A 20,625-nucleotide genomic window follows, 5' to 3' on the forward strand; every position below is an offset into this window, starting at 1 on the left:
AATTTGACCGAGCCTGTGATCTTTCCTCTCTTCTGTTAGTGGCTACATGTTAAAGATGACAGGCCACTCCCAATCACAATAAATCATCTCATGGAGGGAGTGTCTTCTACTGTCTTTTCTAATTTGATTTTGGCTTTTCATGCAGCCAGTACATTTACTTTATGCCAAAGTCACACACGAAATGAACTACAAGTTACCTGTGAATGTGTGGAGATAGGATCAGTCATTATGCAGAGTTAATTGAAAAGCACTCTTCTCCGACTTGACTGTTTCTCCTGGACCTTTTTGACGTCGCAGTGCGCAACGCTTTTATGCGCAGAGGGAGCAAAACAGCTGTCAAGAGGCTCGTCTCTGAGGTTGCAGGGATTAATTCATTTGGAAATCTAAAGTCACGTTTCCCCTCGGGATGACTGACTCTGCACAACTTCACACAAGCGTGCACTCTTTTAATTGGATTGAAGTTAGTGCTTTGTATTCCGGTAGCACTCCCTCATCTAATGTTAGTGAGTCTGGCCCTTACTGAGAGACTTAAACCACCCCACTCGTCTGCAGTTAAAACTGTCAGCAGATGGTTCCCTGGCTGGACTTGCCTACCGGCATAACAAATTACCTGCTCTCCATCTCACTCAGCGGGAAGCAGGCTGGTAAAATCAGCCTATTATTTGCTTTCATGAATCCCTTCCTACATAAAGAGACAAGCCCAAGGTGTGTGACTCAGCCCTGTTCCTCTCTCTGAGTGTGAGCGTGTGTATCAGACACCGGCTCTCCCTGTTTCCCATCATCCAACAAAGCCATGAGAGGAAGCCAAATTTGTTGGTTGGAACTGAGCTAGCTGCTTCCCCTGTGCCATGTGAGGAGGGGGGTAAAGGAAGATGTTTGTCTGAGGCGACTATAGAGAGGGCTACATAGCTCCATGTGAATGATTGCCAGGTCTCAAGCTGTTGTTATGTTTGCTGACCCCGGGCTGCCCTTCTGCTAATAATTTACGGGCGGACTCCTAGCAATGAAATAAAAGGCCACATAATGGGTTGTTTGTATCTGATAACTAGCGCTGGTGGCCTAGGACACTGTCATGATTAGTGTTACCGTTGAAGTCCTGACTAAGACCACACTTGAGGCTCTCTCTCTCTCTTACGACAGAATCATTTGTGTAGGTAAGGTAAAAGCAGAAGGTCGTAAGGGGATTTTGAAGGTTTATTTTAAAAGAAATTTGGTAAATATTTTCAGGGGTATGACACTTTTAGTGATATATGTCTTCTTTATATGAATGAGTGAGTTGGTGGTGTTAGATTCATAGCAATATGTGCTTCTTGGAGTAACTTGGTGTAAGTTTGCCCAGGGAACGAGTTTCACAGTTGGGAATTTCACACATTTCATCTCCTGATCTCAAGTGGAAAAAGTAAGTGCTTGCTCTGCGTGATTTTATCAGACCAATACTTGACAGAACATGTTTTTCAAGTGCTCTACAGTTAGGCTAGTTTAACCATCATGGCATGTCAATATGTTGAGACACACTTTGAAAATGATGGTGTATCCAAACTATTTCTCATTCAAGCGCATATCCTGAAGAATGTGAGTCAGTCTCAGGGTTAAACCAGGCTGAAGCTGTATTGAGAAACTGCCAGGCTAGGATTTTAGAGCGGGTGCTTCAGCCTTTACGTCTTTCTCACAAGGGTGTGAGAAGCAGCTCTGAATATGATGGTAAAAAGGGGAAGCACATGGAATACGATCAGGAGCCTGTTATTGCCTTTGTTTATGGCTGTTGCACACTGAGAAGAGAGCACTTGGCAGCCAAGGGGGAAATTCCCCAAGATTTGAAGGGCTTTCACAACAAGCAGAGAGGTGAAGCACAGAGGTCAATTTACCAGAAAGAAGCCTCTTAGATTGAAAGCCACATGAGTAAACATGATATACAACAATGACATGACTAATTTGTGAGATAAACTTATCAACATAACTCTACTGTCTAGCAGTCCCTCTGTAACAATAATGAGTCATTGGGTTTTCACTTCTTGGCTGCATTTCTATGAACTATGAATATGAAACATCTACAAAAATATCTAATGTCTTAAATGAATAACTTTAAAATTCAATCAATTTAAAATTCATTAAAACAGGTGTGTTATATGAATGCCTCTCTTTGTAGGACCCCTGTGCCATGAACTCCCAGACTCTGCCTCTCTCTCAGGAGACGCTCGCCCAGTTCAACCGTGACCAGGTGGTGGACGGGCCCCAGCGGCTACGCAGGGCGTCCGTCTCCACGCGCCGCAGCTCGCGCGACCACCCCAAGGACGCGTTCCCCTCCAGGCCTCCGGCCTTGCTCCTGCGGAGGCTCTCGGACGCCTCCCACCTCAGCCCCGCCGTCAGCCACCCGGCCTCGCCCTTCCAGCGCCGGGACTCGCTGTTCTTCGCCAAGCGCTTGTCCGTGGGCGGCGCCTGGGCGCACGGCGGCGGCGGACGGGTCAGCTTCTCAGGGCTGCTGCTCCCTCAGCCGGTGGCGGAGGCGCGCGCGGAGAACACCTACAGAACGGGCCCCGACGCGGGGAGCGCGTTCAGCGCCAGGCAGAGCCAGCAGATCCTGCAGGCCACGCTGGACAGCTATTTAGACGGCGCGCGCTACAGCCAGAACACGTGCGGGCAGGTCTGTCAGATCCTCGCAGAGCTGGTGCGAAGCAAGATCAAGGACACCTGCCCCCCGCGCTACAAGCTGGTCTGCCAGGTGGTTATCGGCCAGAGCGGAGACCAGAGTCTCGCGATGGCTAGTCGCGGCTTATTGGACTCCGCGACAGATGACTTTGCCGTAGCCACCTTCCAGAATGGTTCTCTTTTCACTGTGGCAATAGTGTATGGGACATACTATGAGTGAAGATGGAGAAATTGGTTCCATTCAGCCACTTTCTCTAATGCTTTTTTCCACCAACCGAGAACCAGTTCCGTTCCCATTCACGAACCAACATTTACAGTAATTTCCTGCATATAAGCCACATTGTGTATAAGCCGCAGGGCAGTGTTTTATGCAAGTTAAAAGAAACAAAGCCATATTAACCTCATAGCTGAAGAAATTTAGCAAAATCAATGTATAAGCCGCGGCTAATAGGCGGGAAATTACGGTAAACCGTTCAGAGCATTTCGACCAAATAATAAAAAAAAAAAACGATTCAGAATGTGGCACCTTGGTTTGGACCTTGAAACAGAAAATAGTTGTTTTTTCCTGTGTACTGGAGTGGGCATAACGTTCTACCGTTCAGAGGAGAGAAGGCTGAAAGCACAATGTTTTCCATCCACGTCAGCTTACCATGAGTAAACAAACTAGTCAAATAGCACTACACTGCAAATATTAACTAGCATTTTACACAGCTAATTTCAGACATTTTTCATATTTCACCGGTTTAGCATCTCAATAACTTTTGTTTTGCATGCAACACCCACTGTTGATGATGCACCCTTTATACGGTTCAAAGCTGGTGGAAAGGTGAAGGAGTTCTGAACAGAACCGGTACAAGAATACAATCTGTGGACAAAGGGTGACTGTCCTCAAGAGCCAGCAAACCAAACCATCTTCATAGAAGCAGAGCATTTTTCTAACAGTTTCCATTTTTATAGCTTTTCACGCCTCCTCCCCCCCTCTCCATCTGACTGTTGTGACCCAGCAGAAATGGCCCTCTCAGCTGCTGCATTTGGAGCTCCAGATCAAAGCTCCAGGCCGAGCTCCTACTCAGCCCAACCCACTCCCTACACCAGGCCTTCGGAAAAATACTCAAGACAAAGAGAAGTCATTTTACAATAATGTACTTTATTATTCCTAATTCTCCCCAAACACATAAAAGGTGAACATACTCAATTGTTCCCTCCCCTCCCGTGTCAACACCGTATACATTTACACAAATAAATAAAAAAGTATAAATAAAAATAAATAGACAACATTATGTGCCACGCAAAAAAATAAAGATTTGTTTTTCTGAAAGGGCAATGGCTTTCACAATATTGGGATTCTGAATACAATACTCATTAGTTCTAGAACATTTACAGTACACTCACAGTTTTGCAGAGTATTACCATGGGTGGAGGACGGACGGTAACCAAGCAGGAGGTACAAGATATATACGTGCACCCTTCTGAAATGGTTGAGATTACTGGAGTAGAATACCTTGTTTACAGCCCACAGCTTATGTCAGGTAATGTAGTGCTTGTTCATTCGCTTGCAAAAATCAAATCTGAAGCAAGAGAGAAAAACAACAAAAAAAGGCTCCTCCGCATATTTCCCAATCTCATTTTTTTTTGTCTCTCCGATTTAGAAGGGCGATTATTGCACAAGCAGGAATCCCTCCAAAAGGCACTTATTTCAGCTCTTCCCAAAAGTTGAATAAGACATTCTGTCATTTGTAGACCGTGGTCACCATCAACTTCTCGGATTTTAAAATGGATCCTAAATAAAAAAAAACACCCTACGTTTGGCACCTAAATCACTCTTTCACCGGTGTGTACCATTACGTGAAGTACAATCCAAAAAAGAGAAGTGAAAAAAAAAAAGCGGATAAAAGCCAAGGCTTTCTGCATAGCATTGGCAAAGTGGCTCTGGGCGGGCCAGTCAGCTAGCCCTGTGAAGTGTGCTCCTGTGTCAGTATCACCATTTCAACAGTCCAGCTGAGGGAACACAGGATACTTCTGGTTTTGTTTGTTTCTGTTTGTTTGTTTTTCTTCCCTCTTCATTGTGCGCACTGTGAGTCAAGCCAGTAGTGTGTCATACTGTATGTGTAAGCTCAATTCTTAAAAAAAACAAACAAACAAACAAAAAAAAGCACTACACATCATAAGGAAAAGTAAAATGGAACTGAAACAGTGCACTGTAAGTCCATAGAGGCCAGACGCTGGCCAAGAGCAGGAGGGGTCTTCTCCACCGCCGAGTGGGAAGCTCCCCCCTTGAGGTTTGAGTGTTGCTCCCAGAGGAAGCCGACAGCAGCGACTTTTTTTTTTGTGTGTGGCGCGTGGACAGAGTCAGAAGAAGGCTGCTCTATTGGTAGGCGAGGTGGTGGTGGTGGCGGCGATGTGCGGCGGAGGCGGCGGTGTTTTAGGCGCCCGTGTGGTGCTGGAGGAGCTGCACCACGTAGCGCATCCGGTGCCGGAGTTCCGTGGAGCAGCCCCGCTCGCTCAGCACGCTCAACGGGTAGGTGTACGACACTCGCTCCCGGTTGATGTAGGTCAGCAAGAAGGAGGAGTCACTGGCCTTGCACAGGATGATCTTTGTGTGATCCGTGTAGAAATTCACCTGTAGGACAACAAAAAAAAGTAAATAAACATACAAACAAGATCAGAATTAGCCCTCAGTATTTACCGTCAAATGGATTCGTCATTAGCCATTTTAAACCACACCAAGTCATACTGAAGGCATGTTTTAGGTGCTTGCAGGTAAATGTGAGGGGCACGCAAGCACTAAAAAGACTTGAGGCTCTGTCAAAGTGTTTGCTGGGGGTTGTTTTGTGGTGGGGGGGGTTGTTTTGTGGTTGTGGGGGGTCGCCTGCAGAGGCCAGATGCAGAGGAGCAGCTGTGAGGGCTTACCTGCAGGGTGCCATTGTTGAAGAGCATGACTAACGCGTGGTCCGTCTTCACCCACTGCAGCAGGAGGGGCGACGCAGAGGGAGGGGGCAGCTCCTCATACTGAAGGTCTCCACCCTAGAGAGGCAGCGGGGGGACAGAGAGAGAGAGAAAAGGGTTTCAATTCTCTGCAAAATGGAAGAAAAGCCAAAAAAAAAAAAAAAAAACAGAACAAGGACCACAAGGCAGTGCCAAGTAGATTTCTCAATCAATGCATACGGAACCGAGAACGTCTTCAAAAGACCACATTGTTGCCCACATTACCCACGAGCCTTGGCCACTTTTTTTAAAAACGTAACACTGAGATATTATCTTTCCAGCAATATTGTACAAACCTCCATCAGGTTCTGCTCCATATAGTTGGCCATCAGCTCCACAATCTGCTTCTGACCGTGCAGCTGCTCTGGAAGTGTGTCAGCCTGGAACGTGAAGTGCTTGTTGTTGGCTAAACAGTAGTGGACAGTCCTGTGAGAGAGAGAGAGAAAAGGGAAAATATCTATGAGATATGAGGAGGTGGAGAGCAGTTTTTCTTTTAAAGCTCGTGCCAAAGATAGAGACAAAAGATTTGAGTTGGCGGCTCGTGATGTGGTAAATCCAGTCATGGGTAACTAGAGGGGAGATTAACGCGACTGACCCATTGTAGAGGGGAGCGAAACACACAGGCATGCAAAAGCCCATATATGCACATATTTAAAATGCCATTCCCATTTGACCTATTCAATATCAAGTGTATACAATGTCATGAAAGCATGTGGGAGAGCCACTGACCTTCTCTGATCACATAAACTAAGATGAGTTCCCTCGTTGAACAGCACACCAATATTCTGGTTGGAGAGCTGGTAACCAAAACCATATTTGTTGGAGTAGTCTACCCATTTTGTCACCCAAATGAAGGGCTTGGGCTTTGAAAGGCATGGTGGGTTTCTAGAAGCTGAAATGGGGAAGAAAAAAAAGAGACAGAGCTACATTAAAATCCACATTACAGTTCATTACAGCAACAGCAATAACTTGGGTCATTTTTTTAAAGCTCCATGTAAATCATTAAGGTTCAATTCCCTCTCCTAGCCAAGAGTGTTGAGAGATTTCCAACAAGCACACAAACCTGCAGGCATGGAGGACAAGCAGCTGTTGAGAACACGAACAGCTGACTCGGCGACAGCAGCAGGAGTGAGGAGGTCTTCACAAGCTACGGAGAGGAGAACAAGGCCTCATTGAACCACAACTCACAAATACTTAAAGAATCCAAACAATGCATGCCAGTCAAATAAGCAGTTTTGGCAGCAGCACACTGTGTCAATCTTGATGAAACTGTTATGGGCTGGCTCTCTCGCCAGTGTATCTAAAGACAGTACTTACAAAACAGCCATTTATTGTAAAATTAATTATTTTCAAATTGCTGAGTCACTCTGCTGCTTACAGCTGAGAGGTTTGGCTGAATACATAAGCTTTAGCACACTAACACAGAAATGCTCTGTAAAGGAAGTGAACTGGTTGAGCTGGCTTACCATCATTGCTGCTGGCCACCGTGCCCTTGAAGGATTGAGACGTGGACTTTCTGGACTCCTCTTCGGCCGGCGTGTCCGTGGGACCGGAGCTAGCTAGTGGCGCCTGGAGGAAGGGCAGGAAGAAGGGGGACAAATCAAGGAAAAGCCAATCCATGACTCAGGCTTTCCCCCCCCCCCATACATCCAGAAACTTCTTAAGGGGTGGAGCAGTAAGCAAAAACATCCCCTTGTATTGGTTATTTACTAAGTCCTAAAAGAATAACAGACAAACTTTAGGTCCACGTCAGGACAAGATGGCCATTTGATCCCCCAGCATGTCTTGAGGCAATTGAAATGGCAGTGCACACAAACACAAAAAAAACATTTCCTGTTGGTCTGCCTGGCTGTGCAGTGAACCTGACGGCATGAGTCTTGTGTGGGCTGAGGCATTAACTGTGCCGTCCCCATAGATCACTTGGCTAAAAATTGGATTTGCTCAGCGCAATGCTATTCTAAGACTTTCTGCACAATTGCTGGCCTCACACACATTCCATTATTCATCCCGAGCACTCACAGAGACATCCCGGCTGATCATGCAATCGCCTTAATGGCAGAGTGCATTCAAGCTAAATCGACTGAAATGTCGGAAAAATGAGACGACGTCTCAAAAGGTCGTAAATAATTCTATAGATGGCAAAGGTTATTCACCTCTCAAGCAATCACCTGCTCTAAAGAGGCCACCAAATCAGATGCCTTTTGAAAGCAATTATGGATGCGGTCTTGGAATGAATATATCCAACTGCACATCGGAAGCATGCACTTGCCTCAGTCATTGTCAGATTTAGAACTACACACAGAATCTTGACATGAAATAAATAAGAGATAATGGGCAAATACCTCAGTTGCTCCGGTCTTGACGCTTATCTGTCGGCTGATGGAGCATTTCACAATGCCCGAGACCAGCTTCGAGATGTCGTCCTTCTCCTCAGCGGGGCTCTTTTCAACTGCAGGTAAACACAGACACAGTCAGAGACAGAACTGTACAGTGGAAACCAAGAGGCCAAGCAGACAGCCCATTTGTAATAAAGGACATTTGCTAAACAATAGAGACAGCGGCAGCAGCAACAACGCATACCTTTAGATTTCTTTTTGCCAAACAGGCTCTTGGCCATCTTGGTGAAGAACTTCTTGGCAGGGCTCGGTGGGTTGAGCTCAGGCACCATGACGCAGCTGCTGGGTGGCAGTTTATCTGGGGTGAAGCCCTGAACGAGGAAAAGCAAAAAACACAAGGGTCAGGACGGAACGTCCACACCGTGGGAAGACGCGGTCACACGCGCGGACAGACACTGCACCACTGAAATGGTGTCAGCGTGCTTTGAAAACACAAACTGGTCACAGACGTGCCAAAGGAAGTGGCCTCAAACAAGTCACCTTGGTGAAGTACTCGTGGGTCAGGATCTGGTCGAGTGTGAGCCGGTCGGCGGGGTTCTTCTGCAGGATGGCGGAGATCAGCTTCTGAGCCGAGGGCGAAAGGGTCTGAGGGAGCGTGTACCTCACTTCCTTGATGCACTTGTAGGTCTCTTTCAAGTCCAGAGTTTCAAACGGTGGATTGCCACACAACAATGTGTATCTGTTCAAGAAAAAAAAAGAAAGGACTTAACTCCAGTGTGGGATGAACTACTTAGAAAACAATTTGGCCCACAGCCATGTAAAGTAATTATCAAATGTAATCGGTAATTATCTTGATTTCCACACCCTTATGAAATGTTAACAGCCATCAGTAATCTATGCGTGTGGACAGTGCAATAAATAACTGCATGGCTCACTTACATGACACAGCCAAGAGACCAAACATCTGATTCAGTTCCATGTCCTTGTCTATTGAGGACCTCTGGAGCAAGATAATTTGGCGTTCCACAGATTGTCCTAAACGATTTCACAATAAAAAAAGATGGTTAGTATACTACAAGGCTTTAATTATGACAACCATAAAATAATCATTGCAACAACACACAAGCATAAATAACAACAATCCTCACTTCTTCCTCTGCTCAACTGTCTCCAGTTTTGCTGCCAGCCCAAAGTCTCCCAGCCTCAATTCCATGCCCTCACTTACAAAGAAATTACCTATAAAAACAGTTGAGGTTAGTTACAGTCACTTCAAATATACATATGAACAAACAGACATGTGCATGCACTGCACTACACTCACTGCACACACACACACAAACACACATCCACTCATGGTGGACCTACCTAGTTTGAGATCTCTGTGAAGGATGCCTTTATTGTGCAGATATTTCAGTCCCGATATGATCTGCCTCAGGTAATAACGGACCTCAGGATCGGTCAAAGTGTGCCTCGCCTTCCATATGTGAGCCAGGGACTGCAGAGGCAAAGCAAGTAAATCCATGAGGGTTCTGCTGTATTTTTACACACCAGGCAATGAATGTAGCACACTGCTGTAAGGACAGTCACATACCTTCCTGCTGCATAGCTCCAGAAAGATGTAAATGTTTTCCTCATCTTCAAAATGATGAGAAAATTTCACGACATGCTTATGTTGTAAGGTTTTGTGGAGTTCAATTTCATTGATGATCTGGACAGAAACATTACATTATTACAACACAATCAAAACATAAATATATACAATACATTGTTATCAGCATAACATTGAGAGGGCCACAGGTTTTTGTTTTACCTTTTCTCTCTGATGGGGTTTCGACACTCTGCTTTGCGGGATCACCTTCACAGCATATGCTTTTTCCGAGGCCACGTCTGTCATTTCGTAGCATCGTGCAAAACCACCCTTCAAACAAAAATAATGAATGTGTTAAACACAACTTACGTATTTCAAAAATGTTAAAAGGATTTAGCTGTAGGCTATCCTATGAATCTTGAAAGCGATCTGATTCAATATGACGTATTTTTTTATTTCTTTTTTGTGTGCATAAAACAACTGCTCTCACACAAGAGAGCAACAGCAGCATTATAGTGTGGCACCATCATATGCAGCTTGGAAAACCGTTTCTGTAGCCTATACTAGGCTATATTTACAATGACCATGCATTGGTCAGGCCTTTATCACACATCGACATGTTTTTCATTCGGATAAAGCAGACAAAAAGAATGCAGTAAAGGCGAGTATGCGGGATGTCTACACAATCAACGCATTTTACACCTTGTATACAATTTAACACAGATGCCTTTGACTGCCGTTAATACAAACTGCAGGTGTAAGATGGGGTCACACGTCTTTTTTCGGTAATTTGCAGATGATGTCAAAATCATCGAAACGCTCCGTAGAAACAATGAAACGATATGACTGAGATGGTAGCCTAGAGCCAAATTCCAAGGACCGCTTGGGAAATCTCAGGGAGAGGCATCGTCAAACTTGCGTTAGTCATATCCTACACGAGGTCATTACCGGACACCTGGTAGCAAATTCTGCGTGGCGCACACCTTCGCCAATGATCTAATGGTAGACGATTGTGATAGCCTACTCCATTCCTCCACATTCGCTTGCATTTGAGCACACAGTTAAACAACAGCAAAATGACATGACATGACACTGTTCGTACGAATAAAATGAAGTCATGTTAGTGGTGCTACCTTTCCCAAAATCTTTCCTTTGTAATAGCACCTCTTCCCCTCCACATCAACCACCACCTCTGGCTTTGTCGTAGCCTCAGATTTACTCCGGTTCGGCTTGGGTGGTGGTTGAGTAGTGTGCGTCCGCTCAGAAGGTTTCAATAAATCCGGATTCATCATTTGACACGAAAGGCGCTGTGTCGTAGAGAAACGAGTAGAATCCATTCACAGTCCCAAGTGTCCCAATAAACTCCTTCTCTTCACAGGTACTCCGTATATCCCTTCTCGGTATACTTCCTCCTCCTTGCTTAGCCCTAGGTATCTTAAACATGCCCAGACAGGGAATTCCTCAAGTATATAAACTGTTGGTGACGTCAGGTTTGTAGGCGGATAAGTGGGTGGTGCTTGACTCAGAGGAGCCGACGAGGTTTGTTGGAAGTGCTTTCAGTCAAACAGAAATCAAAGACAGCATGTGATGTGCATGTGAAAAACTGAATGAAGTGAAAAAAAATCATCCAATCACAGTAGACCTATGCCTTTATTTGACGCTTTGTCAATGACTGAATTCTATGTTTTGGACAACAAAAGTGACATTGAAACAGACTGTTGACTTCACTTCATTGTCTTGAATTGGTACTGAATAGATTTTTGAAATAGCTACTTACAATATCCACAGAAAATAGTAATGATACAATTTAATTATAAAGGCTTAATTTCAGGTAGAACCACAACAAGGGATAGATCTGCATTTTTTTAACAGCTTATACAACTTCATCAGTATTATAGCATGATATATCAATTTTAATGAATTACTGTCTTATTGTGATAAATTCCAGCTCTGTAAACATTCAATGCACTAATCATGATACACAGGATGTTCCTAGTGCCACATGTTGGTCAATTCCCTGAGTATGGAGCCCCCTGGTGGCATAATTCAATACACAATTACAGTTCAGTGTAACTAGTGTAGGGTCCTATGGGCTCTATTCTTTAGCTTACTTTAAGTTGGCAAACCAACTCCTGTTCATTGACATGGCTGTCAACAAGCACCTGAAGACAAGTGCTTTAGTTTTACCAAAAAGTAAGAAATATAATGTAGAGTCTTAATATCTGTGGGCGGTTAAGGAGCACTTATAGAGAAGTTACTGACACTACATATATCTATGAGGAGCAATACTGTGCCACTCTGCTTGGCGTAAAACCAATTTCAGAATCCACCTTTTCCTAAAAACGCCAGCATACGTGGAGAGGCTGCACAAAATAAGGAGGGACGGATTTTCAGTGAGCCCACATTATGGTACAATTGAAGCACTCCTCTTCAGGTGCTTTTTCACAGTGATGTCGACTAACCGGAAACTGGTTTGTCAAGTTTGTTCAAGTAAGCTAGAGCCCAGAGCCCATTGAGTTCTCTGTGTAGTGCCTTTTTGATTTGATTAAACCTTATTGTCTTTGTGCAGAGTACATGAACTAAGACAACATCTTTATTGACACTAACAGAGGAATCTTTTTGGATCGTGTACAACCCACTGACATAACTAAGCCAGTATTAATGGTTTGAAAAAGTACTTTACCCTCCCCAGAGCAGACACCAAGTTACACACAAAGCAAGGACACATGATTGAGCCATTTTATTCATAACCTCAACTTCAATTTGAAGCTGTGGCACGTTGTCAAATCTATGATCGTCATCGGTGAATGAAATCATAGTACACAATCCAGTAACCAAAGTACACATTGGAACATGAAAAGACAACAAAATCACAAAGCGAAGCGAATAAAGCAAACAGGCAACAAAGACAGTGCAGTGGTGGAACCTAAATGGAATGATGCGCCCCGTGGAATGGCCTGGCCTGGCCTGACTGCATGGTCCTGCGTCTGGGCCAGGACAGGAATAGATGGGGCTGGGTATATACGCTACCAAGCACACTCAAACGTCCATCTCATCTCCTTTGGCCTTCTTCTCCTGGGACTCTGACCAGGCCTTGTTGATGGAGCGTCTCATTTCGTCGTCCCCCTCTGTGTACATCTTCTTCAGCATGCCCATAAGGCCGTCACTTGGATCAGCGTTCGCGTCAACGTTGGGTTTTCTAAGGGATTACAGTTTGGTGTTAATTCCTTTCTTGATAGTTATTGTTAAGAGCACAATTGCAGGCAAGTTGAAGGTAGATGATCTTGTCACAAGAACACAAAACAATTGTAACTCACTCTTTGTCTTTTGCCAACTTTTCCACCTGTGTTAGACAGTCCCATTTCTTCGCTGCAGCCTTCTTACACATGACAATGACCATGTCTGTTTTCACCTGGGAACAGCACATGACACATGAAAAGTTGAGATCAGCACAAATGTCACAGTTCCTTCTTGGTTAATGTTAGAAAGGGGTCAATTGGACACTTCTATGACCTGGGCAGTGTGGCAACATTATTGTGTACTCTTAATTATTGTCAAATTAAGAGTAGACTTAATAAAAATTAATATATTCTTTTTGATCCCGTGAGGGAAATTTGGAAAATTGGCAGCCATGGCCTACTGGTTAGGGCTTGGGGCTTGTAACTGGAGGGTTGCTGGTTCGATCCCCGACCAGTCCACCGCTGAAGTGCGTTTGAGCAAGGCACCTAGCCCCTCACTGCCCCTTGAGCGCCGCTGGTTGGGCAGGCAGCTCACTGCTCTGGGTTAGTATGTGATTCACCTCACTGTGTGTTCACTGTGTGCTGTGTGTGTTCACTAATTCGGTTAAATTGGGTTAAATGCAGAGAAACGAGTATAATGTACTCAGCTTACATGCCACATTATGCATTATGACAGGGAAACAGCGTAAAATGCATAGTCAGTTCTATTTTATACAAATCAAGTACACCAACTGCACACAACAAAAAGCAGCACATCATTTCATTTTTAGAGTGGTTACTTAAGTACATTTCTAACTTCTATTGATAACAAAGTGAGATGTTTCATTGCACACATTAACAAACATGGTTGTTTATTAGATGCATGACCAAAATGCCAGTGCCCATCATATAGCGCTTTGTGAAAAAGCAAGATAGGTATCCTGCACATGGGGGCTCTTGAACACATCCCCTCATTGTAGCGATGTAGCTGCCAGCCTGATTTAGCGGTTGGCTGCAGCAAATTCAGCTAGGTAAAATCAATTGTTTTAGTTTTCTTCCCGTACAGACTGTACTCTGTGATACTCTTACTCTATGGTACAGATCTTGTACAGCCTCAAATTAGCAAGAAGCTCAACTTCATGGGTGCTCAACTTCAAGATATGGGTGTCAGTATTAACAATAAGAATTGGCAGCACACTCCTGGAGTAAGGTCACGTTTGAACATTTGTTATCAGTAATTAGCCTACTATGCCTGAATATAGCCTTTCAGCATGGGGCCTACTTGATAGTCACTTCATTAGCCTGCATATTTACATACGGGCCAGTTTCAATGGTTTATAGCCACTGATAAAGCCATTAATGCCAAACTACATTGAGGCCATTGAGACACTAGAAAGTAGCCTACCCCCAACCCATCCCCAGACTCTTTAAAATGAGTAGATTAGTCCTGAGTAGTATTACTTTGCACAAGATTTGGTAGGACTATAGTATTATCAGTACTAAATTAACATAAGAAAAGCATATGTATTAAGTTTTTAGTTAGGTACTCCATTAAAATAACAAACCTTCCGACTGCTTCCCTGGACATCAATGGGACATAAAAGGTTGTTGATAGTCATTTGATGGTTTTTCCCATCCAGGTCTTTCGCAAGAAGAACAAACGTCCTGAAAAGATCATGTATAAACATATTTAGCACATAATGGCCTCCAACATTGAGTACATTGTGTCCTCCCTTCAGACAGCATATTATTGAAGTCATGGCATAATGTTACTGTAATTAATTCTTACTTTTCTGTGAAGGTGACTTCAACATTTTCTGCTGGAATCGTATGTACTCCCTTTAGCGTTATGTAAATTTTCACAAATTTCTCAGACTGGTCCCACCCTGTTAAACATAAGGACAAGTCAAAATATGATCACGCTATATTACAGTATATTATTATGAAGAGCTTTCATTTTTGTGAAGACCGCTTAACTGTATTACCGTAATTAGTGATTTTGACAGTATATCCCTTCACAGCTGGGGAATCTCCCGAGTCACGTTTAGACTGCTTTTCCTTCAATTGGCGTTTTTGCACCAACTCCTTTTCAATCTTCTGTTGCTCCTGTTTAAGCACAGTCTGCACCCGCTTCCTTCCAGCACTCTCTATCAATCGCTGGACTTCATTCAAATCAGTCTCAAGTTCTTTAATCTGTGGTAAGAAATTACAGTTGATGACCCGTTGTTGTGCTACGACAATGCATAATCAGAAAACACATTGGACTCCTGTTTAAGCACAGTCTGCACCCGCTTCCTTCCAGCACTCTCTATCAATCGCTGGACTTCATTCAAATCAGTCTCAAGTTCTTTAATCTGTGGTAAGAAATTACAGTTGATGACCCGTTGTTGTGCTACGACAATGCATAATCAGAAAACACATTGGACTCGTGCCGCGCAGTGACTGCAGCACTTTGTCCCGACGGTTCAACTTGTCATGTCATCCTCTTTGTGTGACGGACAGTGAAGATCACCCAACACGAGTGCTGCGCATCTCGTGCACTAAGCGTGTTCATTCATCAGAAGTAGCCAACCTTAGGCGGAATATTGAACAGAAGCTTGAACTTAAAAGTATATGGCAAATCAAATCGCAATATCTGTCAAAAGCGTACAGTCCTAATGTCAAAATAAGTGAATGTTAAGCATCATGTCAGCCACTCATAGCCCAAGGTAAGGACACGTTAGCATGCAGTTTGCTAAATGTCCAGTTGTAACGTTACATTTACTGATGCTAAAACCGGAATACGTTTCGCCAAGTGAGTTTCTTTTCGTGTGATGTCTACTAGTAATGTGATAGAAACATGCTGTCATCTTTAATAGCACATTCAAGTCAAATGGAACAAGGTTAACGTTAGCTAGCCGATTAGCTTCCTTATGTTAACCACTAGTTTTTAGGGTAAAATCAAATCATATTCCAGCCTTGCCTGTGTATCCAGGTCCATGACGGATTCCAAATGCTGGGATAGAGCAGTGATTTGAAAGATCACCAGAAATCAGAAAATAGGATACCGGTGTTTCACTTTTGACTTCTGACTTGAAAAGACTTGTCACTTCACTTGCGCTTTCTTTTCCCGCAACACGCCTTCTGGAAGGATTCGATTCTACTACTTCCGTGAACATGTGTGTCAAAATAAAAGTTGTATCGCCATTTCCACCTCTTCAGCAGACACAGCAAAGCATTGTCAAAGTAATATTCGTTAAGAAATAGGTAAGATGCATTAGTTCATTACTAAAACGTGGGGGAAAATTAGAGTGTAATAAAATGGCGACCATCAAAAGTTTATACACTTTATAGTAGCCTGCTTAATGTCAAGTCAAGTCTATTAAGGCATGGCACATTTCATTAGCCTGACCATCATCACCATACTAAGCTCAATCTTTTGACTGAATATTTGTCTGGGCAGTCAGCGCTTTCTACTTCATAAGAGGCGTGATTAATGGGCATAGTTCAAATGACTACCAATCAGACCAACGATTCAGGTGCCTTTTGGATAAAGAGATTTCTGGTGCTGTCATGTTGGAACAGGGGCAATCCTCAAACTTCCCACAAAGTTGGGAGCATGGAATTTTCCAAAATCTCTTGTTTAATGCTGAATCATTCAGGGAGCTACCAGGCTTAGCTCAGGGATAGACCCTTCCTGTTGCAACATGACTGCACCAGTGCACAAAACAAGGATGTGAGTGTTTGGTGTGGATGAACTTGACTGGCCTGCACTGAGTCCTGACCTCAACCCAATAGAACACCTTTGGGATGAATTAGAGCGGATACTGAGAGCTAGTCTCCTCATCCAACATCAGTATGTGACCTCACAAATGCGCTTCAGAAAGAACGGTCAAAAAATCCCATAAACACACTCCTAGCCTTGAGGAAAGTCTTCCCAGAAGAGTTGAAGCTTGCTACTAAGGATGGACCGACGTCATAATAAACCTTATGGATTAAGGATGGGATGTGACTGAAGTTCATATGAGTCAAGGCAGTTGAGTGAATACTTTTGGTAATATATGTATACTGTGGTGTTTCTTCAGAAATAAACAATGGACAAATATAGTCTTTAAACACTTCAGATGTAAAGTTATTTGCTGTCAAAGTGACACCATGGGGGTCAATGGAATGCTAGCGGCAGGTGATTGCCTCAGAGCTTCCAATGGGGGGCATTCCGGATGTTCGCTTAATCCCCTGACATCAAGGCTCTGAAATGGGCAAGTCCTCACAATCACATGCAACCATTAAATTCTGATCTGTCTATCAGCAAATAAAAGCAAGCAAACATCCTTTTATCCTATGTATGGAATATTCTGCTGTCCTATGTGAAAAACTAAGCAGGATGATATTGGCTGCAAATAGTCATTAACTTGTCATGGCAAGGTGTCCAAAGCAGTATATGTCATTGTATTATTAAAGTATTATGCTGAATTGATATTTTTGGAGTTCAGAGGTTTCCCTTCATTAGGCCTATTCAAACTAATTTCTGATCTCAACTTCATGCATGACGATAGCAGGCTTATCTAACCAAACCGACAGTTCAAGTTCATGAGAATATTAGAATAAAAGGTCTTGTATAGGCTACTGCTTGCTTGTGTTGCTTAATTAGTAGCCTATATGCCCATCCTCTGTTTCCAATATAACCATTTTGCAGGTATATCTAGTGCAAACGATTGCCTTTTTGCAAGTTCCAAATATATGGATGGGTCATAGTTTGATGGAAAATGGAACACAACCTCAAAGTCTATGGCTTGGCAAGTTGGCACCCAAACTCAGGTAGGCCTAGTTATGTAATTTCTCTTTCAACCATTTGATCTTAGTCCACTCGCTTCCATTCAGTGCTTGATTTGGAAAAAAGTAACCCAGGTGCATGAGAACATGCAGTGTTCATGTGTTCAAAAGTATCATCACAGTATCATCACAAAAACATGGGCTATACAGACATCAATTGTGTAAAACTGTAAAAATGATTGATTAAACCACTACAAAATAAGCTTCAGAGAAGGCAGTCATATTAGGAAAATAGGCAGTGCACTACTGATGCTTTGCTATGATTAACAGCTTGTCCAATCATTTATGGGTCATTACTCATTGCTGATGTTAAGGATGCAAACAGATGATCCAAGAGTAAAGACATAAATATAACAGATCAATTTAACTTATTCTGTGCTTTATTCATCAATGACAAGTATAGAATAATATAAGAAGTTCTATGTACATCTTCAAACATGACATGTCAAGATGACGTTACACAACTGTTTACATACAGGCCAAGGCATCATCAAATATGAAGGAGAAATCCATGTTGGTCAGTTCTTAAGAGGGCAAACTACCACTGCCTCACGTGATCATCAGAGTTGGGTTGCTGGATGGTGAAGGTTGAGGTGTGTCTGCAGTTTAGTCTGCCATCACCACATGGCTCTCTGGATCCCAGACATCTGGCTGTGGTCGGCCAGGTCACGAAACACAATACGACTGACACGCCATCGCCGCTTCACCCCACGTGGCCTAGATGTCAGCACACACCTGTTACGAATGCGCACCGGGCAGCTATCCCGAGGTAAAGCAGCAATTTCTTTATCTGCAACTTCCTGTTAGGCATAATGGTAAAAAGGAGACATAATCAGTGGTCAGGCACAGAACATATTTTCACTGTTGTACAAAATCCTCACAAAATTCATTGTGATTACATATTGCGCAGGATATATACCTGAAGTTCCTTAGGCAGAACTGTGTTCTTCCTCAGTGCATTGATGCGAAGTCTTGTGTCTGCATATTCAAAGGCCATCTGCCTCCTCTTCACATCTCGAACCATCCGCCAGTCCACATAGTATCCCCGGACCTGTTCTACCACACCCCATGAACACCTGAAGGCCTGTATGTCAGTGAGAGGAAAAGGAAAATGATGGTGAGTAAATTGAGCAAGTGGCTTGACTGATTCTAACATCTTCCAAACTACTGAAAATAAATGTAAAACATCATAATAATAATAACACATCCCCCGACAGAAAAGAGACATGCATTTGTATCAACACATTATAATTTAGACGGTAAAAGACTGGCTTTCGATTTCTTCAATAGCTTCAAATGGTAATCTCCCACAAGTACCCCCATGGTACTCACAACATGATGGTTGACATCAGACAATATCCTTCATTTAAATTACTTTGTCAAAAATGCATCAATATTAATGTTAGTTAGTCCACTTACGTTAGCCACACTAGCAAGTAAGTAGGCTAACGTGTATGCTAATGCCCATGTATCCAGGATCAGTATTGGAATGAATTCGCAGAAAATCAAGACGATTCATATCGTGAAAAAAGATTCGAGATTAGTTCACCTGCTTAGATAAATTCAGAGATGATTGTAGAAGCCCGACACCCGAACAGACAACCTTGTAGGCAGCCATGTTTATGCCTCTCTTCTTCTGGAGTTCTGGGCAAAGGAGCTGAATTGTCTATTGCCCTTTATCGCCCTCTAGGGGTCTGGTGTGAACACTGAGTTTTATTCCTTTTAGTCTGGTTTTCAACTTTGAGGTCATTTCTTTTTGAGTGCTCTTCGTGAGTCTCTACACTGTATGTTATGATAATGTGTGCTCTCCACTATTATTTGGGGCCGCAGACTATGGAGGGAAACTGTAACAGCATACAATCCAAAGACAATTTTATTTTATTTCTTTCAAGGCGCAGATTTTCCCCCTTCACTATCAAAACCCTGTTGAATATCGTTGACATGTGAAATAATTTTAGCACCACTTCCTGAAGACTATTTTGTGACTGATTATTTTCAGTCATTATTATGTAATCTACATGCATTAGTGTGAAGCCTGTCCTTCTCTTACAACACAACTAAATCATACTGCAGAACGGTGCACATTAAGGAACCAAATGGTGGCAGTGTAAACAAGCATCTGTCTGTCTGTGACATTTGAAACGGAATTCCATAGAATAGATTTATCCTGAAATAATATTTATTATAATTAGGTAATGATTTAGAAGCTACTGGATAGTTTGCCTTGTCTATTCTAGTAATTGTGCTTATATAGGGTGCAGAGTAATGTATGTTAAGTGACAAGGAAACACAGATAAAAAAATTCAGAACACATTCAGATTGTATACCGCTAAGTTACCACAAGTTAGCAAATTGCTTAACAGACATACTTTAAGTGCCCATCGCAGACTCGTGAAGTGGGGTCCATAAGGAGACATGTGTTGAAAGGGAGAGGTGTCTCTGTGAGATGAACACATGGAAAACATATTACACAGGCCCACACAATAAGGCATAAAGCAAGCACACGGCAATGAAAAATAAATACAGGACATGATGTTTGACTTTGTGGACATGTGTTTCACTCACTCAGCAGACTCTTTCATGCTACAGTATATACTGTACCTCCTCAGGACTTTGATGATTTGCACAGCGCATGCATTTCTGCAAATCACTGCCAGCCATGAGTGACTCCTCGGTGCCCTCTGGTCAGCCTACATATACAGTGCCTATAGAAAGTCATCATACCCTTTTGAAATAGTCACTTTTTTTGTCTTACAGCCTGAAATCAAAACCCATTTTTGAAAAAATCTTTTCCAGTTTTATTTACAAATGTAGCTGTACAACATCAAAATAATGAAAAAAAAGTCAACAGTTCTGAAAATTAAGAAAAAATTAAAAACTAGAATAACAGGGTTGGAAAAGTAATCATACCCCTGACTTAATACTTTGTAGAGCTTCCTTTTGCTCATTACAGCCAGCAATCTGTTTGGATATGTCTCTATTATAGCTTTGCACACCTAGATTGGGGAATATTTGCCAAATTTTCTGTGCAGAATTGTTC

The 20,625-nt window shown here is 43.0% G+C and overlaps 4 protein-coding genes across 5 annotated transcripts; 1 reads left to right on the forward strand and 3 right to left on the reverse strand.

Annotated features, from left to right (window-relative positions):
• The first annotated feature begins 1,048 nt into the window (after nt 1-1,048).
• On the forward strand, nt 1,049-3,780 carry LOC134071010 (dynein light chain Tctex-type 4). 2 transcript variants are annotated; one of them, XM_062527585.1, is made up of 2 exons: nt 1,049-1,154; nt 2,147-3,780. In XM_062527585.1, the coding sequence occupies exon 2, from the start codon at nt 2,159-2,161 to the stop codon at nt 2,864-2,866; it is 708 nt and encodes a 235-aa protein (XP_062383569.1). In that variant the 5' UTR covers nt 1,049-1,154; nt 2,147-2,158; the 3' UTR covers nt 2,867-3,780. The 2 variants fall into 2 exon arrangements, with proteins under 2 accessions (XP_062383569.1, XP_062383561.1); XM_062527577.1 differs by lacking the exon at nt 1,049-1,154 and adding an exon at nt 1,239-1,399.
• Nucleotides 3,774-10,980, reverse strand: plk3 (polo-like kinase 3 (Drosophila)). The gene is made up of 15 exons (XM_062527567.1): nt 10,689-10,980; nt 9,778-9,885; nt 9,559-9,675; nt 9,333-9,462; nt 9,116-9,203; nt 8,907-9,002; nt 8,508-8,706; nt 8,212-8,338; nt 7,974-8,080; nt 7,098-7,200; nt 6,695-6,778; nt 6,361-6,523; nt 5,928-6,057; nt 5,557-5,670; nt 3,774-5,266 (listed from the first exon to the last, which is right to left on the reverse strand). Exons 1-15 carry the CDS (start codon nt 10,890-10,892, stop codon nt 5,069-5,071), a joined length of 1,968 nt encoding a protein of 655 aa, XP_062383551.1. The 5' UTR covers nt 10,893-10,980; the 3' UTR covers nt 3,774-5,068.
• Nucleotides 10,981-12,280: 1,300 nt separating this feature from the next.
• On the reverse strand, nt 12,281-15,753 carry cacybp (calcyclin binding protein). Its single transcript, XM_062552021.1, has 6 exons — nt 15,736-15,753; nt 14,759-14,966; nt 14,563-14,659; nt 14,339-14,438; nt 12,873-12,967; nt 12,281-12,754 (listed from the first exon to the last, which is right to left on the reverse strand). The coding sequence occupies exons 1-6, from the start codon at nt 15,751-15,753 to the stop codon at nt 12,595-12,597; spliced, it is 678 nt and encodes a 225-aa protein (XP_062408005.1). The 3' UTR covers nt 12,281-12,594.
• A 2,190-nt stretch (nt 15,754-17,943) lies between these two features.
• Nucleotides 17,944-19,260, reverse strand: mrps14 (mitochondrial ribosomal protein S14). Its single transcript, XM_062556275.1, has 3 exons — nt 19,135-19,260; nt 18,505-18,669; nt 17,944-18,385 (listed from the first exon to the last, which is right to left on the reverse strand). The coding sequence occupies exons 1-3, from the start codon at nt 19,201-19,203 to the stop codon at nt 18,203-18,205; spliced, it is 417 nt and encodes a 138-aa protein (XP_062412259.1). The 5' UTR covers nt 19,204-19,260; the 3' UTR covers nt 17,944-18,202.
• Nucleotides 19,261-20,625: the final 1,365 nt, after the last annotated feature.

Source organism: Sardina pilchardus, chromosome 2, assembly GCF_963854185.1.
Source record: "Sardina pilchardus chromosome 2, fSarPil1.1, whole genome shotgun sequence".
Taxonomy (NCBI): Eukaryota; Metazoa; Chordata; class Actinopteri; order Clupeiformes; family Clupeidae; genus Sardina; species Sardina pilchardus.

Excerpts from the sequence above, each read along its gene's own strand:
- plk3 (XM_062527567.1), bottom strand. The coding sequence starts at position 10,892 with ATGGATTCTACTCGTTTCTCTACGACACAGCGCCTTTCGTGTCAAATG. Across the intron at positions 7,201-7,973 it reads TCAAGACCGGAGCAACTGAG|GCGCCACTAGCTAGCTCCGG; the intron begins GTATTTGCCCAT and ends CCCTTCCTCCAG. Across the intron at positions 5,671-5,927 it reads TGGAGCAGAACCTGATGGAG|GGTGGAGACCTTCAGTATGA; the intron begins GTTTGTACAATA and ends CTGCCTCTCTAG.
- LOC134071010 (XM_062527585.1), top strand. The coding sequence starts at position 2,159 with ATGAACTCCCAGACTCTGCCTCTCTCTCAGGAGACGCTCGCCCAGTTC.
- cacybp (XM_062552021.1), bottom strand. Across the intron at positions 12,968-14,338 it reads TCCAGGGAAGCAGTCGGAAG|GTGAAAACAGACATGGTCAT; the intron begins GTTTGTTATTTT and ends TGCTGTTCCCAG. Across the intron at positions 12,755-12,872 it reads AAGTTGGCAAAAGACAAAGA|AAAACCCAACGTTGACGCGA; the intron begins GTGAGTTACAAT and ends GTAATCCCTTAG.
- mrps14 (XM_062556275.1), bottom strand. The coding sequence starts at position 19,203 with ATGGCTGCCTACAAGGTTGTCTGTTCGGGTGTCGGGCTTCTACAATCA. Across the intron at positions 18,670-19,134 it reads CTCTGAATTTATCTAAGCAG|GCCTTCAGGTGTTCATGGGG; the intron begins GTGAACTAATCT and ends ACTGACATACAG. Across the intron at positions 18,386-18,504 it reads TTCTGCCTAAGGAACTTCAG|GAAGTTGCAGATAAAGAAAT; the intron begins GTATATATCCTG and ends TATGCCTAACAG.